Below are 17,133 nucleotides of genomic sequence, written 5' to 3'. Positions count from 1 at the left end.
GCACTGACTATGTGTAAAAAGCTATTGACTTGTGTGTTGATTTCATATCCTGCAACTTTACCAAACTCTCTTACGAGTTCCAATAGATTTTTAGTGGAGTATTTTGGTAACCATTTATATAGGATCCTATCATCTGCAAACCAGGAGAATTTGAATTCTTCCTTTCCAACTTGTATCCTTTACATTCCTTTTTCTTGCCTAATGGCTCTGGCTAAAACTTCTAGATCTATATCGAATAGCCATTTAAAAGCATGATACTTCTCACTCTTCTCTCCCTCTTTCCCACAATCCTACTTTCTCCCCTTCCTATTTTTAAGTTTTACAATGATATTTTTCAAATTTTCTTTAAATCACATATTTAAGCCCTCCACCAAATAAAGGATTCAACAAATAGTAAATAGAAAAACTATTGTTCCTCAAGAGTATAGACAAGGGCTATAAACAACAATCAAATCTTAAAATGTCAATTTCACTCATCTACATTACAATTCAATGTTACTTATTCCATTTATTTGAGAGGCAGAGAGAAAGTGAGTGAGAGAAAGAAAGAAAAAGAGAGAGGGTCTGGTACTGTGGCATAGCAGGTAGGGCTGCCACCTGCAGTGTTGGCATCCCATATGGGCACCAGTTCCAGTCCTGGCTGCTCCACTTCTGATCCAGCTCTCTGCTGTGGCCTGGGAAGGCAACAGAGGATGGTCCAACTCCTTCGGCCCCTGCACTCATTTGGGAGACTTGGAGGTGGCTCCTAGCTCTGGATTGGCCCAGCTCTGGCTGTTGTGGCCATCTGCGAAGTGAACCAGCAGATGGAAGACTCCCCCCATCTCACTCTCTCTCTGTGTCTCTAAGTCTCTGCCTCTGTGCAACTCTTTCAACTAAATAAATAAATCTTTGAGAGAGAGAGAGAGAGAGAGAGAGAGAGAGCGAGCAGAGGGAGAGGGAATTCCACCTGCTGCTATTCAAGTGTTTGCAATGATTAGGACTGGGCTGGTCTGTAAATCAGAATGATGAAAAAAATCTATGCCTCCCTTGTGGAAGGCAGAAACCCAATTACTTGAGCTATCAACTCTGCTTCCTGGGATCTGTATTAATAGGATGAGAGAGGCAAGAACTGGAACCAGGAATTGAATGTAGTTATCTAACATGGGATACAGACATCTTAACCATTAGGCTAAATTCCTGCCCCTATTTGAGCACTTTAACTGTGTTGCTTCTCTTTTGCTTGCATTGTTTCCGGCAACAAACCACAGTGGTAACCCTGATAATTGTTCCCTTGTCAGGACATATCTTTTTTTATCTGACTGCTTTTAAGATTTTCTCCTAATCACTAGTTTGATTATATTGAACTGCTTTAGTATTTTTCATGTTTCTTTTTTGTCTTTTTATTTAAATTAGTTTAAATAATGCAGAAAAATAGTTAAATTAGCACATATAGATTTAACATTCTGACATATTTGCTTCATACACACATATACATGCATAAAAATACATTATAATATATTTCAAAATAAATCATTTTGAAAACAGGGATGGATATATAAATATCACACAATGTTGGAGTCATAGCAAAGATTATAAAATGAGGAACAAATGTTATATTTTTATATAAGGGATATATTCAGTGAAGACAATATGAATACCTATATATCAAATAATATGGCATCCATACACTATGCTGCTTGTGAAATTTCTTTGCTTTTATTGGAAGAAGGTGAGCACGGATGACAGTTGTAGCTTTCAGCAAAACTGGAAACTCTGGATTATTATTTCTTCAAATATGTTTGTTCTGTGTCTCTCGATGGGAACTCAAATTACATATATATTAGTCTTCCTGTAGTTGTCCCATATCACTTGTGGCCTCTCTCTCTCTCTCTCTCCCCCCCCCCCTCTGTGTGTGTGTGTGTGTGTGTGTATGCACTTCATTTTAGATGTTTTAATTGCTGCGTTTTTAAGTTTACTAAGAATGTCTTCTGCAAGGCCTTATGTGCTCTGTATAAATTCCAGTGCATTTTTCAACTCATTGTAGTTTTTATCTCTGGAAATCTGATTTCAATTTGTAAAGCTATTTTCCATGTTTTAGGTTTTTGAACAGATGGAATATAGATATAATAACAGTTTTCATGTACTTGTCTGCTATTTCTAACAGTGTTTCAGGTCTGGGTTGATTTTAATTGATTTATTTTCTTCATTATGGATTACATTTTCCTTTTCTTTTATATGCTAATAATTTTTTATTGGATGCAAGGTACTGTGACTTTTACCTTGTTTGGTACTATGTATTTTTGCATTCCTATATTCTTGAGTTTTGTTCTGGGTTGCAGTTGGTATTTGCAAACATTTTGATCTGGTAGTTTTTGCTTTTAAGGTTTTCTGAGCATAATCAAAGCAATGTTCAGGCTAAGGTTAATTTTTTTCCCCAAACTAAAATATGAGTCTTATTTGTACTGTACCCAATGCTCATGATCATGAAGTTTTCTAATCTGGCTGAAAGGAGCAGTCAGTATTTCCAGATCTGTGTAAGAATCAAGTCCTACTCCTTCTAATCCATGTTGACAGACCCCTTCTTCATTCTCTCATTGTTTACTTGCATTCATGAGCTGTTCTGTACCAAATGGCATGCTCAACATGGCTTCCAAGAAGATTTCTAGGGTTCTTATACATTCAGCTCCTTCCCTTCTAATATCTTGTGAATTCTTGTCACCTTTGTCATGGAACCCTGTAGTGTCTCCTCAGCTCAGGATCTGGACTGTTTCTGAGGCAGTAACAGAGTTTTCTCTTTTGTTCCCTACCTTTCAATGACCACTGTCCTTGACTTACTGAAATTCAAGGTCTTAAAATTACTGTTTTGTATATTTTTTGTTATTGTTTCTTACAAGAATAAAAGCAGGTATTATTCCATCTAGGCTGTACCTTAAATTTTCTTTTATAGAACTAGGAATATACTATCTTAAAAAATACTAGGCCATATGTTGCTCTAAATAAGTCACAGAACCGTGAGTTATGTTATACATTTGGATTTATTTTTCCCTGCTTTTGTTTTATAGAATTAAACACATCTTAATTTTTCCTTGCTTCATCATTACATCAAGAAAATATCATTACCATTTAGGTATGGTTTTAATTGGAATCTTTGAAGTCAAATAAATTAATTATATGACTGCAACTAAGTATAATGAAGAAAACATTTTACAAGGAGTAAGAAGACATTACTTGCTGTATGATGTACAACTAATTCAAATCAGAAGAATCTCTAAAAATTATCTATAGTGAGTTTTTCTTTAATTTTTAATTGACAACTTTCTGAAATAATATCATATATATAAAACATGAGCTCAAAAAATGTTTGAAAGTCAATTAAGCATGGCCAGAGCCGCGACTCACTTGGCTAATCCTTCACCTGCGGTGCCAGCACCCCGGGTTCTAGTCTCAGTTGGAGCGCCGGATTCTGTCCCGGTTGCTCCTCTTCCAGTCCAGCTCTCTGCTGTGGCCCGGGAAGGCAGTGGAGGATGGCCCAAGTGCTTGGGCCCTGCACCCTTGTGGGAGACCAAGAGGAAGCACCTGGCTCATGGCTTTAGATTGGCGCAGTGTGCTGGCCGTTGTGGCCATTTGGGGGGTGACCCAATGGAAAAGGAAGACCTTTCTCTCTGTCTCTCTCTCTCTCACTGTCTAACTCTGCCTGTTAATTTTTTTTTTAATTTAGAAAAAAAATCAATTAAGCAATGTACTTCAAGAACTGTAAACATGTTACCTTTGATTTGCCATATCTACTTTTTTGGAATGTATCACTGAAAAAATTATTTCAAAAAAGGTGTGGGGAGCAACTCGGACTAGACTGCTACTGGAATTAAGACTTATTCTATGCATCTGCTCTCCCACAATATGGCGCTGGGAGAGGAGAAAACAGCTTCTACGCAGCTGCCTCTTGCCAACTTGAGTGATGACCTCCAGGAGCTGATCCTGCTCCTGATTGGAGGAGAGCAGCGTACTCGGCGTGTGGGCAGCCGAGTTAGGATTGGCGGAGGAAAACTATAAAGGAGGAGAGAGAGAACGTGCACCAGGAACATCTAAGGGGAACATCTAGCTGAAGGAACACCTGTGCAGCCCCCGAGAGAGCCGGCCGGCGGTGTGCCGCTCCCCTGCGGAAGTGGGGAAAGTGGCCAGGGGGAACCGCCCTTCCACGGAGGTGGAAGGGACGGCAGCCAACCCGGGAAGAACCAGCAGCAAACCTGGGGAGGGCCGAGCAGACAAAAGAACAGCGCAGGGTCCTGTGTCGTTCCTCCACGTAGAGGGGGAGCGACAAAAGGAATGAAAGCTAAATGCATAAAAGTATTTTATGCAATACAATTAATGTAGTAAAGAGTTGCAATGTATCAAAATATGATATGAAATATACAATTTAATCTTTACAATTAATTCTAATGATAGGTGTTGGTTATCACACAGAAGAGGAGTTGAGGCCAAGAGATTCAGCAAGCCGGAGGATCGGCTGAAATTCTAATCCATTCTGATTTTCAATTCTCTGCCTTTAATCTTACTCTATCAACTCTTGGAAAGTAAACACAGATTTATTAGGATAACTGGACAGGGAGTACTTTGATCTCACTACTTTTTAAATTTCTACTATTACGATTTAGTCTTATTTCTATTTTTTGCAAACTAGACAGCTCTTTTTTTAAAAAGCCAATAAATTGATGTCACTAGATAAAAATTCTATGTTAAGATCTAGCCTGGATTTTTGCAAAAATGGGAGGCTGGGAAGTAGGTATCAATGACATCTAGAATTCATAAATTGTGATAGAAAATCACGGCAGGGAAACATTTCCTGGGGATCTGCTAGCCTTCCCCACAGTAACCGCTCCAGTAATTTCCTATTTATTTAAAACAAATCAGCATGGAAACATGTAGCAATCAGTAAAAACAGACTTGACAAACTCAAAAAGATCCAGAGGAGCAAAGGGAGGGTAGCTTCAGTACAGAATCATCTATTTTCTTTGAGGAGTATCTTCCTTGGGATATGAGGAGAGGTCGCAGGCTCTAAGGTGATGTTGGTATGTTGCCTGTTCTGTGATAAGAAAGCAGAAGTAACACCTTTGTAGTGGTCATTGCTGGCCTTGCAACAGACATTAATTTCTATCTGCAACTACATTTAAATCTCTAAACAAGTTGGATAACAAAAACGCCCCTATTTCTAATGAGTAGAACTTCGAGGAATAGAAAACTGACTTTTGCTGAGTCAGCATTCCTGGGAGATATAAGAGGGCCATGCAGGTACTTTGGAGTAATGAACATCCACTGGTCAACAATGAGCATCTTCCTTTCCCAGAAGATACACAGAGCTGATTCAATCCATTTAACTTTCCTATTTTTAAACACAGAGTTTAAGATGACAGTTGAAATTCAGGTCTAAATTGACTCACATTGTTTTCTTTCTTTTCTTTTCTTTCTTTATTTTTTAGATTTATTTATTTGAGAGGTAGAGTTACAGAGAGAAGGAGAGAGAAAGAGAGGTCTTCCATCTCTGGTCCACTCCCCAAATGGCCATAATGACCAGAGCTCAACCTATCTAAAGTCAGGTGCCAGAGCTTCTTTCAGGTCTCCCGGGTAAACACAGGGGCTCAAGCACTTGGACCATCTTCCACTGCTTCCCAGCTCATAAGCAGAGAGCTGGGTTGGAACCAGTGCCCATATGGGATGCAGGTGCCACAGGGGAAGGCTTAGCCTATTAAACCACAGCGCTAGACTGACGACATTGTTTTCTACAGATAGCTACATCCTTTCAAATCAATAAGAACTGGGCTATAAAATATCCAGGAAGGGACTAAGAACAAAATAATAATCGGTTGGTGAAAAAATTGCTTTCTTTGTCAAATGAAAAGGCTTTATTTTATTTTCAAAAATCTGTACATTTTTGAGAAAGCCCACTTAAGAGAGTAGATAAAGAAGGGCCAGAACAAGATATATTCTTAATTGCTCCAGTTATTTGGGTTCAAATGCAATGAAACCTCTTTGAAGGTTTCCAGGCCTGTGCCTTTGCTAACTACTTGTGTTACTAGGAACAGTCAATATTTGCAAATATCTGTTTCCTAATGTGTAAAATGGGGAAAAAAAAATCTCTGCTTCACAAATATACATAAGGTACAGTGTGTGACATGTATAAAATATTTTGACATGAGAGTTTTATATAAAGTTATTGTTATATATCAAGGAACATGACTAATGTTGGTTATGAGTACAACAGAATCAATTGGTAAGCTTTATAAAAACTCACACACATACATACAAGTACATGGACAATGCAACTGAGTTCACACCAGAATTTCTGAAGCAACTGAAGCAGAATAGCACCTGCCCATAAACTCTTCCGGAAGCTCTTCAGGAGATTCTAATGTGCACTCAGAATTGAGAGCCAATGGACACAAGTTCATAGCTTGGTGTCCATAGGACTTTGTATAGAAGAGAGAAAATCTATGAACTTAGCTGGAAAAAAAACTTAGACCTTTGTTTTGTACAAAAACCCCACAAAACATAGTATTCCTCAATCATAAATGCAACAAATCATATTAGCATTCTGGACATCCTATAACTTTGCACAAACAGAAATCACAGAAAATCAGAGCCCCGTTGTTACAGATATCTGAAGCACTTATACTGATGTACATCACAACTATGGTTGTTAGTAGACCAATGCTACTACATTATGTCATTCAGCGCCTGAACATAGAGGAATGTATAATATTATACCATGTATGTTTAAGAAATTTTCAAAAACTTAGGAGGAGGCTCTTGGGTTTCACCTGGGTGCTTAAGGAGTCCCTGGAACAGGTAAAAAGTCAAAAACCCTGTATTTACAGGCCGTTGGTCAATAAAGAACCCTCAAGAATACTGATGAAGATCAACTTCTTTAGTCAATTCAAACTTAATTTGTGTAGTGTTGACCTCTCAGTATTTACCTCAGCGTTTCAGCTGAAATGAGGTATGCTGTAATAAAAATATATTTATATTTCAACTGCTCTTGCTTTATTAATTCTTCTAACAGAGCTATCATTCCCTTTTCTATCTTCACAAGCTTGGTCATTGCTAAATCTCTACCTTTTTTAAAAATTTTTTTTAACTTTTATTTAATGAATATAAATTTCCAAAGTACGGCTTATGGATTACAATGGCTTCCCCCCCATAACGTCCCTCCCACCCACAACCCTCCCCTCTCCCATTCCCTCTCCCCTTCCACCACATGAGGATTCATTTTCGATTCTCTTTATATACAGAAGATCAGTTTAGCATACATTAAGTAAAGATTTCAACAGTTTGCTACCACACAGAAACATAAAGTGAAAAATAATAGATGATTTTTTAAATGATGATGAAATCAGATCAGACCTATTGTCATGTTTAATCCCAGTGAGAGTCAAGTTGGGAACTGATAATTTCTTCTTCTTCTTCTTTTTTTTTTTTTTTTTTTTTTTTACAGAAGATAAGTTTAGTATACATTAAGTAAAGATTTCAACAGTTTGCACCCACATAGAAACACAAAGTGAAATATATTGTTTGAGTACTCGTTATAGCATTAAGTCTCAATGTACAGCACATTAAGGACAGAGATCCTACATGAGGAGTAAGTGCACAGTGACTCCTGTTGTTGACTTTACCAATTGACACTCCTGTCTATGGCATCAGTAATCTCCCTATGCACCAGTCATGAGTTTCCAAGGCTATGGAAGCCCCTTGAGTTCTCTGACTCTTATCTTGTTCAGACAAGGTCATAGTCAAAGTGGAGGTTCTCTCCTCCCTTCAGAGAAAGGTACCTCCTTCTTTGAAGACCTGTTCTTTCCACTGGGATCTCACTCACAGAGATCTTTCATTTAGGGTTTTTTTTTTTTTTTTTTTTTTTTTGCCAGTAAAAAAAAAAAAAAAAATCTCTACCTTTTGATCAACTCTTCCTTTAGCTGCCAAATGATAGCAAATGCCAATCTCTGCTCACTAATTTAGTGCACTCAAAATACAGCCTGTGTTTTTTTTTGGTGAAAAATTTTCTGAAGTATAAAACACATGACTTACAAGATTTTTTGCAGTGAGAATGAAAGGACACACTTAAAATTGATTTCTGTAAACCCTACTTAATACAGTATATTTCATAATAAGCTTTGCAAAATTTCAGCTTTGGAACAAAACTTCTTATTAATAAATCATCACTACAATTATCAGTGTGCCAGATACAATTCACAGATAAGTAAAAGGAAACCTTGAAAACGAAGCAGGAGTCTAGTAAAAGTATAAGCATTGATATAAAGCTATGATAGCTTAAAGACAAACACTTATATTATATTCAGGCAGTCTTGTTACCTTTGCACTCAAAATGTTCTTCAGGGGTAGGCTTTTAGCCTGGTGGTTAAGATGTCGGTTAAGAAACCCATATCCTACATCAGAGTGTCTGGTTTCATGCCTGATTCCAGATCCTGACCCCAACGGCCTGCTAAAGTGGACTCTGAAAGCTGGTGGCGACAAGTAATTGGGTCCTTGCTACCCACGTGTAGCCCTATATTGAGTTCCTGGCTCCTACCTGCCTGGACCCAGCTATTATGGCCATTTGGGTAGTGAGCCAGTGTCTCTGTCTTCTGTCTGCTTGCCTCCTTATGTCTCGCTGCCTCTCAAATAAATACAATAAAATCATATCAAAAATTAAATGTTGTTTATCTGTCTGCTCTGCTTCATGGTCAACTAGCACCTATCCTCTCCGGAAACAGAGACACTAACAGCTGATATTAGCTGACCTGTATGTCCCTCAATACAATTTCTTTTTTAGAAATCTTGGCCCTTGCTTAGAAGCTGCCACAGTGGGTTGAATTATCCAATCCCTGTCATTAAAGGTAGCAGCCACACACTTGAGAATGATGTGGGAAAACTCCAGTGAGAGTGATAATTAAACTTGGAAAATGAAGGGTCACCTTCTTTCATTCAGCTCATTGGGTTTGGCATCAGAATAATTCCAAAACAGTGGGAGATAGTCTCCTCTCAGCATGGCAATATCTAGGTGCACACATTTTATTTCTACAGGTTCAAATGGGAATGCCATTTTAATTGTATTTAAAATGTTACCTTGATACAGAGAGTAAAGTGTTAGAAATTAATTCTAAGAATACAGAAAGAGATTAGTGATTATAATCCATTTGGAGAAAGAATTAGAAAGAAGAAAATCACAAATTGTTTTCTCAGAAAAACAACCATTATAAGAGAAGAAACTTGCTGCCAGGGAAATTGAAATGAACTTTAAAATGCGTCACTTCTTTCTACCTGACTATGGAATCACAAAGCAAGGTGTTTCATCTCAGCGTTTTTGTCCGCGTTCTGTCATTTCTTGACGGCCATCACTGTAACATCTTAGTCATGCCCAAAAGAGGGCAGAAAGCATCATGGGGATTTAAGACAAGCCATTGGTGGGAGTTATGTTCCAAGAAAAGGGATGTTTTTCACATGCATTGGCTTATCTGAACAGTGCTGCAGCAGTATTTGGAGAACTACATTTCATACCATTCTTATGTTGCATTAAAAAGTCATACTGAATAAAATCAACAAAGAAAGGGGCAACAGAAAACACTACTGAGATAGGAGCATGGGCTAAAAGGAAATTTCAGTGCAAATTCTATCTTTGCCATATATAAATTATATAACATGGCACATGTTACCTAACCTCTGTGTGCCTCAGTTTCCACATATATGAAATTAAGAACATAATATGCCTATCTAATAAGGTTGTAGAAAGATTAAATGAGTTATATATATATATATACATATATATACATATATATATAAATCTTTTATAACAGGTATCAGGTACATTATTATTATTATATTATGTGTTCAGTACCTAGCATAGTATTTAATACTCCAGAGCAAGTTAACATACATAGTAATATTACTTTTTATACTTGACTAGGTTTTGATCTTGTCATTCTGAGAAACAAAACAAGTAGCTCTGGCCAGCGCTGCGGCTCACTAGGCTAAGCCTCCGCCTGCAGCGCTGGCACACTGGGTTCTAGTCCCGGTCGGGGTGCTGGATTCTGTCCCGGTTGCCCCTCTTCCAGGCCAGCTCTCTGCTATGGCCTGGGAGTGCAGTGGAGGATGGCCCAGGTCCTTGGGCCCTGCACCCACATGGGAGACCAGGAGAAGCACCTGGCTTCTGGCTTTGGATCAGTACAATGCGCCGGCCGCACTGTGCCGACCGTAGTGGCCATTGGAGGGTGAACCAGTGGCAAAAGGAAGACCTTTCTCTCTTTCTCTCTCTCTCACTGTCCAGTCTGCCTGTCAAATAAATAAATAAATAAATAAAAATAGCTCAGAGTTACTGTTATGTAGAGTCAACTGTACCCTGTGAAAACAAAAACCCTCTACAACACAGAGCTTAGAAAGCACAACATTCCCAATGATAAGCTATGGATTTTAGATGAGTCCTGATAGTTGTCTTCCCATCCAAAGAACTGTCTTGAGGAACATAAACTGAATGTGTTCTACGTGATTATATTTTGTTTCAAGGTATGAGAGAATACTGAAACAATTAGAGCTGTCTCTAAGAGAAAAGACTTAATGAAGAAGGCAACTGTGTGCTGTCTACGTTTATTGGCTTAATGGCAAACATACGCAAATTTTATTATATTTTAAAAATTCATGATAAGAATGTTTGAGCAATCTCTTGTCTTTTAATTTGTTTATATTTATTTGAAAATCAGAGACATACACACATAAACCAATGACATTGGTTCATTTCCCAATTGCCTGCTACAGCTTGGAACTGTGCGGGTCAGAGGCAGAAGTCAGGAGCTTTTTCTTGGGTCAGCACATGAGTGCAGGGGCCCAAGCACTTAGGCCATCCTCCGCTGCTTTCCCAGGTGCATGAGCAGGGAGCCAGATCAGAAGTGAAGCAGCTGGGACTCAAACTTGGGCCCATACGTGATACCCACGCTGCTGCAGGTGGTGGCTTTACCTGCAACACCACAGTGGCAAAATTTTCATTCACTGGTTCACTCCTCAAATATCCTCAACAGCCAGGGCAGGCACAGAGCACAGCTAAAACCCCAGGACACAGTCTGAGTCTCCCACATGGGTGGCCGCAACCCAAGTACTTGAACTGTCATGAGTTACTTTGCAGGGTATCCACTAGGAAGCAGCAGTCAGAGGCAGTGATGGAACTTGACCTTGGTACTTCTTAATTGCTCCACCAAAAGACCTCCCCTATTCTGTCTTAGAAGCATATACGTACAAGAGTCTTTCTGTAACATAAACACACATACTACCCCCAAACCTCAGCCTCCCGTAATTAGCAGATCAGAGACAAGGAGAAGACAATGGAAAAGGAGAAAGAAAATGTGTAGGCAAAGAAGAGGTGAAGAAGGAGGGAGAAAATGAATGAATACCATTAACCATAACCCCAAACAGACTACTGAAGTGAAAATAGTATCTATTATATTTAAGTCTGATTTTATTGCACCATTTGTGCATAGTTCTTTAAAAGGGAAAAAGAAGGTTTTACAAAAGACAGTTGACTTATTTAGTATGTGTGTTGAATTATTTGGTAATTTATTTCTCACTGAAAAAATATAAATCAACTATTTAAGAAGAGATTCTGCTTCAGTCGGAGGTTTATATCTTAAACGATTTATAATATGCAATTTCGTCCTGAGGTCATCACCTTCATAAATACCAGCCACATACAGTGAAAACCAACTCAATAAAATGAGTATTTCATTTCTCTCCCTTCTGCGTATGTTGATACTTCTTCCATCTGCAAGGCATCCATTTATAACAAAGCCTCATGTTGTCCAGGTTTTTATGAGTTCTTGAGCTTTTCTTTCTTTTTTATCTTTCTATGCATCAGCAAAGCAACTGGCAGATTCTTTAATAAAATATATTATATGCATTAATATTTATGAGCCTACGAATTGGATGTTTAAATAAACATTCACCAACTTATGCCAATTCACTTGTTTTAGATGTTAAATCACACTTACATTGTGTGGAAAGTCAGCCTTTAGTTCGGTGACACTTTGACACCAATATGCAGCCGTTTTTTCACTGATGAGCTCAATATTCAGGAAGGAGCTTTGTCCAGGGCCATACATGGGACCAGAGGTGGTCCCCCGAATGATTCTGGGTGAAACATTTGTCACGATGTCCTGGTGAGACAGGAAATAGAATGGGTGTTCTTGTGACAAAGAAAACATATGATCCTTATTATATACTCATTTCCATAGGACAATATTTTACCAAGTGTCTTCTCATATTTTTACGGCATTTGTAATATACTTTAAGTTATAGTTGAGCATAAACTACTTCCAAATGAAAGGCTAAAATAAAATATTTGTTAGCTTTAGCTAAATTACTACCTATAATTAATTCTAGGTTTAGCATAAGTGAAAAAAAAGGAAAACTACTTAAATTTATTACCACTGGTTTTGGGCATACACATTTTAATTTGTGATTAAATAATGAATACATGATAGGTAAAAATGTGAAAATATCATTTCAGTCTATTTAATCTAAGTATTACCAATCTTTGTTCAGCTGTAAAAGAGTTAAGGTTTGTAAAGTAAATAAAGATATATTTTATTCTAAAAAGTAATTGCAATGTAAATTAGCTATACTATTATTACCAGCTCATCAAACTTCAACACACAGTCTAACAAACTAACTGGGTCAAATCACCTGTAAGACTGTAACTACAATATTCACATTCAATGAGAAAAAAATCACTTTTTTTCTGAGATTGAAATGAGGATATCAATAACTTCCTGGTAACTATAAACAGTAAACAGTAAAATTAACTTGCTTGTTAAGTGTAATTAACAATCCACAACTGCTTCTAAAGCTGTATTAACAAAGCAGAGTAACATTCTTCCATTACTTAAAACTAGAAAGAAACAAAGAAGGAAAAAATGTTTCTTTTGCCAACTTCCAATTAAAATTAATTTTGAGTAAAGGTCATTTAGTTAAGGATTTATCAGAATTAGTCTTTTAAGTACCCCTCCTCACCATCTTGTCACTTTTAGTGAGATAACATGAACCCCCATTAGTATATAGCAATTAAGGTCAATTTACATATTTTAATTAAGAACCACCCCATATAAAACAATTAGCGTAATAGGCATACTAACTGGATTTCATAACATTTGGACGTTTTTCCAACTAGATAGACAGGAAACCTTAATTAGCATTAATTAGTGCTGATCTGCATATGTTTGATAAGGCATACCCTTGCCACAAAAGATTATTTATTCCTGAATCTGCCAAATGCTACAGTTGCAGAGGATAAAAGGACTTTTCTTCACATTGCATGTTAATTTCTGGTAATTTACATTCACTTTTACATTCGAATTAGTATATTATAAAATAAGTGGTATAAATGTTACAATAAGCCTCCTTAAATATGTACATTTTAACTTATAGGAATCATGCTAGTTAATTTTTTACTAATTAAGCCATTCCACTTCTATTATAATTGTGCACAACATCACCAGCCTTACTTTGATTTGCTGTTGTGAAACCATGCCACACAGTCTTAATGGGAAAATTGACAAATAGAATCACTTTGGAAAGCTCAAGCTTAATGGGTCAAACTTCCATCTTGGCAAACACTTAACATGTGCACTGCATGCAGACAAGCGACTGTGGGTAGCTCACTTGGTTGGCACTCAGGTGTTGCCTCAGTTTAAGAAGACAATTCTAGAAGTATTTCCTTTGAATGAGACTGGTTTTCTTCTAAAATGTACTTCAAAGAGTTCTTAGAAGATGCAATTAAAAGAAGTTTATTTTGGTACAAAAAAATTTGAAACCCATTTCCATAAAGGTCTCTAAAAAGTTTCTGGAACATGCATATTATCAAGAAATATGCTCAGATTCAAAGTGTTGAGAGTGTAAGATTTGTAAGGGAAGAAACCATTATCTTGTTTCCTGTTACATGCCTAGCTTCTAGCCTGGCCTTTAGTAGATGTGCAAATGTTTCTTGAAGGAGCCTGGACTAGTATTATGGCACTAGACTAGGTTTTCTCTTGAGGTATGGGATTTATTCCATTCTGTTGTTGAATAGACACATGATTTGGACTGATACTCAAATTTCAGGTACAAGTTCTGTCCTTTCCTGCTAGTGGATTGTTGTAAAATTAAGGTCTTTACTGACCACCGCTGATCCCTGAGCTATATACCCCTTTTTTGTCACTCAAGATAGTCCCTCATTCCCCATCATAGCTAGATCCTGGTACCATAGAGTTATGCTACCTGCTACTAGTCTGCCCACCACTGCCTACCTCCCCATTTCAGCCTAAGGAGAGCCTCCATGACAGGAAGCATGATTGAGCCTCATTGCATGCAGCCTTGATTGCTTCACTGATCGCTAGCTCTAAACTTCTGGGTCTGTCTGATCTCTAGCATATGAAAAGAATGACCAACTCCAACTCCTCCACTTTTCTACTTCTTGTAGATCCATGATGCTTCATAGCATTCCTTAGCTGATGAGCTTATGGTGAACTTAACTGAGTGCTTCTTGTCATTGTGTTCCACAGTGACACCATAACTTCTTTTAATATCATAAAATAAAAAAGGAAAAACTCCATGGTCAAGGAACTCTAAGCCAAAGCTATTTACAGTAACCCTCCTAACAACAATTAGGCCAACAATCCCCAGTGCCCAAAAGGGTCAAAGAACTGACTATTTCATTGGAGGACAGTCAAGAAAATGCTGCTTTTTAAAAATTTTCCCTTTCATTTGTACCTTAAAGCCTAAAATTCTACAATTAAGGATTGCTTCTTTGGGTTTTATATGTTAAATTTATTATTAATAAAGGAGTTCTTTTTCATTCTTTTCTATAATCCTGTGTTAAACTCTAAATATACTGGAAGAGGGGGGTGGTTTACCAATAATCTCAACCAAGATAATGATCATGAAGCACAAGGCAGATCAAAGAGAAATTTTTATCTACTTTATGATAGGGAATGTTGACTCCTCTGTGTTGATTTATGATAGGGAATGCTTTTTTAAGTAGGTCATTTTTCTCTTTCCTTAATTCAAGCAAGGATAAAAGATCCTTTTTAACTGCCTCAATGACAGATGTCTGCTGTGCAGAACTTGTCTGGTATCAGTAAGTCAACAGTTAACATCATGGAAATTCAAGAATTCATCATTTTCCAAATTCAACTAAAGGGGTAAAACTCTAATATGGTCACTCAGCAAAAAATCAATAACAGAAGTTTTGTTCTATATTTCCTTTCCTAACTTAAGTCAGGTTTGCTATTACTTCGCTAAAAACCTTGTCCACTGATTTCAACTTAGATTTTTAAGTTAAATGAAAGACGAATGAAAATTTGGATACAACCAATTATCCTTTGTTATATAATTAGAGTTAGAGTTTAAATAATTAGGCAATAACTTACTAAAGCTTATAACCTGGGAATACTAGAATTTGAGCATGATTTCATAAAAGAATATTCTGTTTTAATATTTAATAGCTAAGTCATGTTAGTATGGCCTAAGGGAGTTAATATAGCAAAATAAACACATTCAAGACTAGTTAGAATAGATAAGAGTTTATTCTCTATAATAAAGAAGATAAATTGCCATAACTCTAATCTTCAGTGCATTAACAAATACATTTTAAAAATAGGTATTTATAAAGAAGAAAATTTTAGGTGATACTCTGCTTTATGTGATATTGTCACTCACACTATAAAACCAAGTGTTAGCGACCTCTTAACATTTGAAATGATGATAGTGATTTTTTCAGCATCAAAGAGATTTAAATGGTAAAACAGACTGATCACCTTTGTATGTTTAAGTGCATTTACTTGACCTGGCTTAACCTAAAAATATTGCAATGTTTCCATGGTGACTACTGAATTAAAATAGTTGCAAAGGCTACAATAAATAGAAATTGTAAAAATATGCAGGAATGTCTTGGTAGGAGACAAGGAAAATAATTGGGGTTCAGAAAAGTTTGATGAAAATAAAAAATAAAATTGCAGAATTAGAGCTAAACACTAACAGACGACTTTCATAAACGTCTTGCTAAATGAGAAGGGCAAGCTGTAGAAAACTGTATAGAATTTGACATTTAAAATAAACAAAAGAACATATTGTTTAGTAAAACATATTTATTGGATATAAGTAAAAAGAGTATCTCAAAATATTTCAGGATAGAGGTTACACCTTGAAGTAGACAGATGCTGGGGGAGAAACAGTTAGAAGGCTTTTTCTAAAGTATCAGTAATATACAACTGAAAGGAAGCTTTGCTCCTTAATTATAGATATGTATGGTAGATTACAAACATGTACAATGAGAGATGTGGTTGCATAGTGTATACTGTTATAAGCTGTAAGGAAAGTTTGATCTGCTTACTTAAAAATCTGGAACTTGACATAGAGATTTAATCTCTAGATTCTGCTGTGAATTTTTGGGGGGATGGTTTTGTCAGAAAAGCTTTTAATTGTTTCGTTTATAAGTCAAGATTTTAAAAATAAAATGCAGTGCAGGATAATAGTCTTCCCAAATATAGTCGGATTTAACTATACATTATTCTATTAAAAAGAAAAATCACTATGCAAATGTGTCTAACAGTAAATATGCTGTTACATAACAAAAGTCCATCAGCATAAACCTGACATATTACTATCATGTGAATAGGAAAAAAATTCAATGAAATTCAGCAGTGACCCAGTTTCTAGCATAATTCCACGATTATGAAAGAATTCTCTTTTTCCTTCATGAAATAACTATATTAATATTTGATTCCTCTCCAAAGTAAACTTAACAATGATCAGAGTAATCTCTACTTGTTGTTTTACTTTTTGAGTAGCAACATCGCTAGCATGAGTTTTAATTCTCAATAATCATTTATTGCATCATACTGTCTTATTTTAAGATAACATTCAAAACTTGAATTATTGACAAAATTTATCCATTTACTTCAGCAAAATATATCAATATGAAAAACAACATTTATTTACATGGTAAGCCAGAATAGCAATATTATTCTAGAAATATAAGATAGATTATCAGAGAAGTTGTGGCACTGAAATTGAAGAAACAGTAATAATAGTTTAGATGTTTATAGCAGACATACCATTTCATTTGATCATCACAACTCTATCATTAAGCTG

At 36.6% G+C, this 17,133-nt stretch overlaps 1 protein-coding gene across 3 annotated transcripts in view; it reads right to left on the bottom strand.

Moving 5' to 3' along the window:
• The window catches only part of DPYD (dihydropyrimidine dehydrogenase), a 962,066-nt gene that overhangs the window by 393,880 nt on the left and 551,053 nt on the right, over positions 1–17,133 (bottom strand). For 2 of the 3 annotated variants that reach the window (XM_008264835.4, XM_089337035.1), the window contains exon 14: positions 11,997–12,161. In XM_008264835.4, the coding sequence (XP_008263057.2) occupies positions 11,997–12,161 (165 nt within the window). Of the gene's footprint in view, positions 1–7,437; positions 11,882–11,996; positions 12,162–17,133 lie in introns of those variants that run through there. The other variant, XM_089337036.1, reaches the window with a different exon arrangement.

Source organism: Oryctolagus cuniculus, chromosome 7 (genome assembly GCF_051225735.1).
Source record: "Oryctolagus cuniculus isolate XC-2025 breed Fujian yellow rabbit chromosome 7, ASM5122573v1, whole genome shotgun sequence".
In the NCBI taxonomy this organism is placed as follows: Eukaryota; Metazoa; Chordata; class Mammalia; order Lagomorpha; family Leporidae; genus Oryctolagus; species Oryctolagus cuniculus.
Note: the sequence above shows the minus strand (reverse complement) of the source record. Positions and strands in the feature narration are given on the sequence as shown.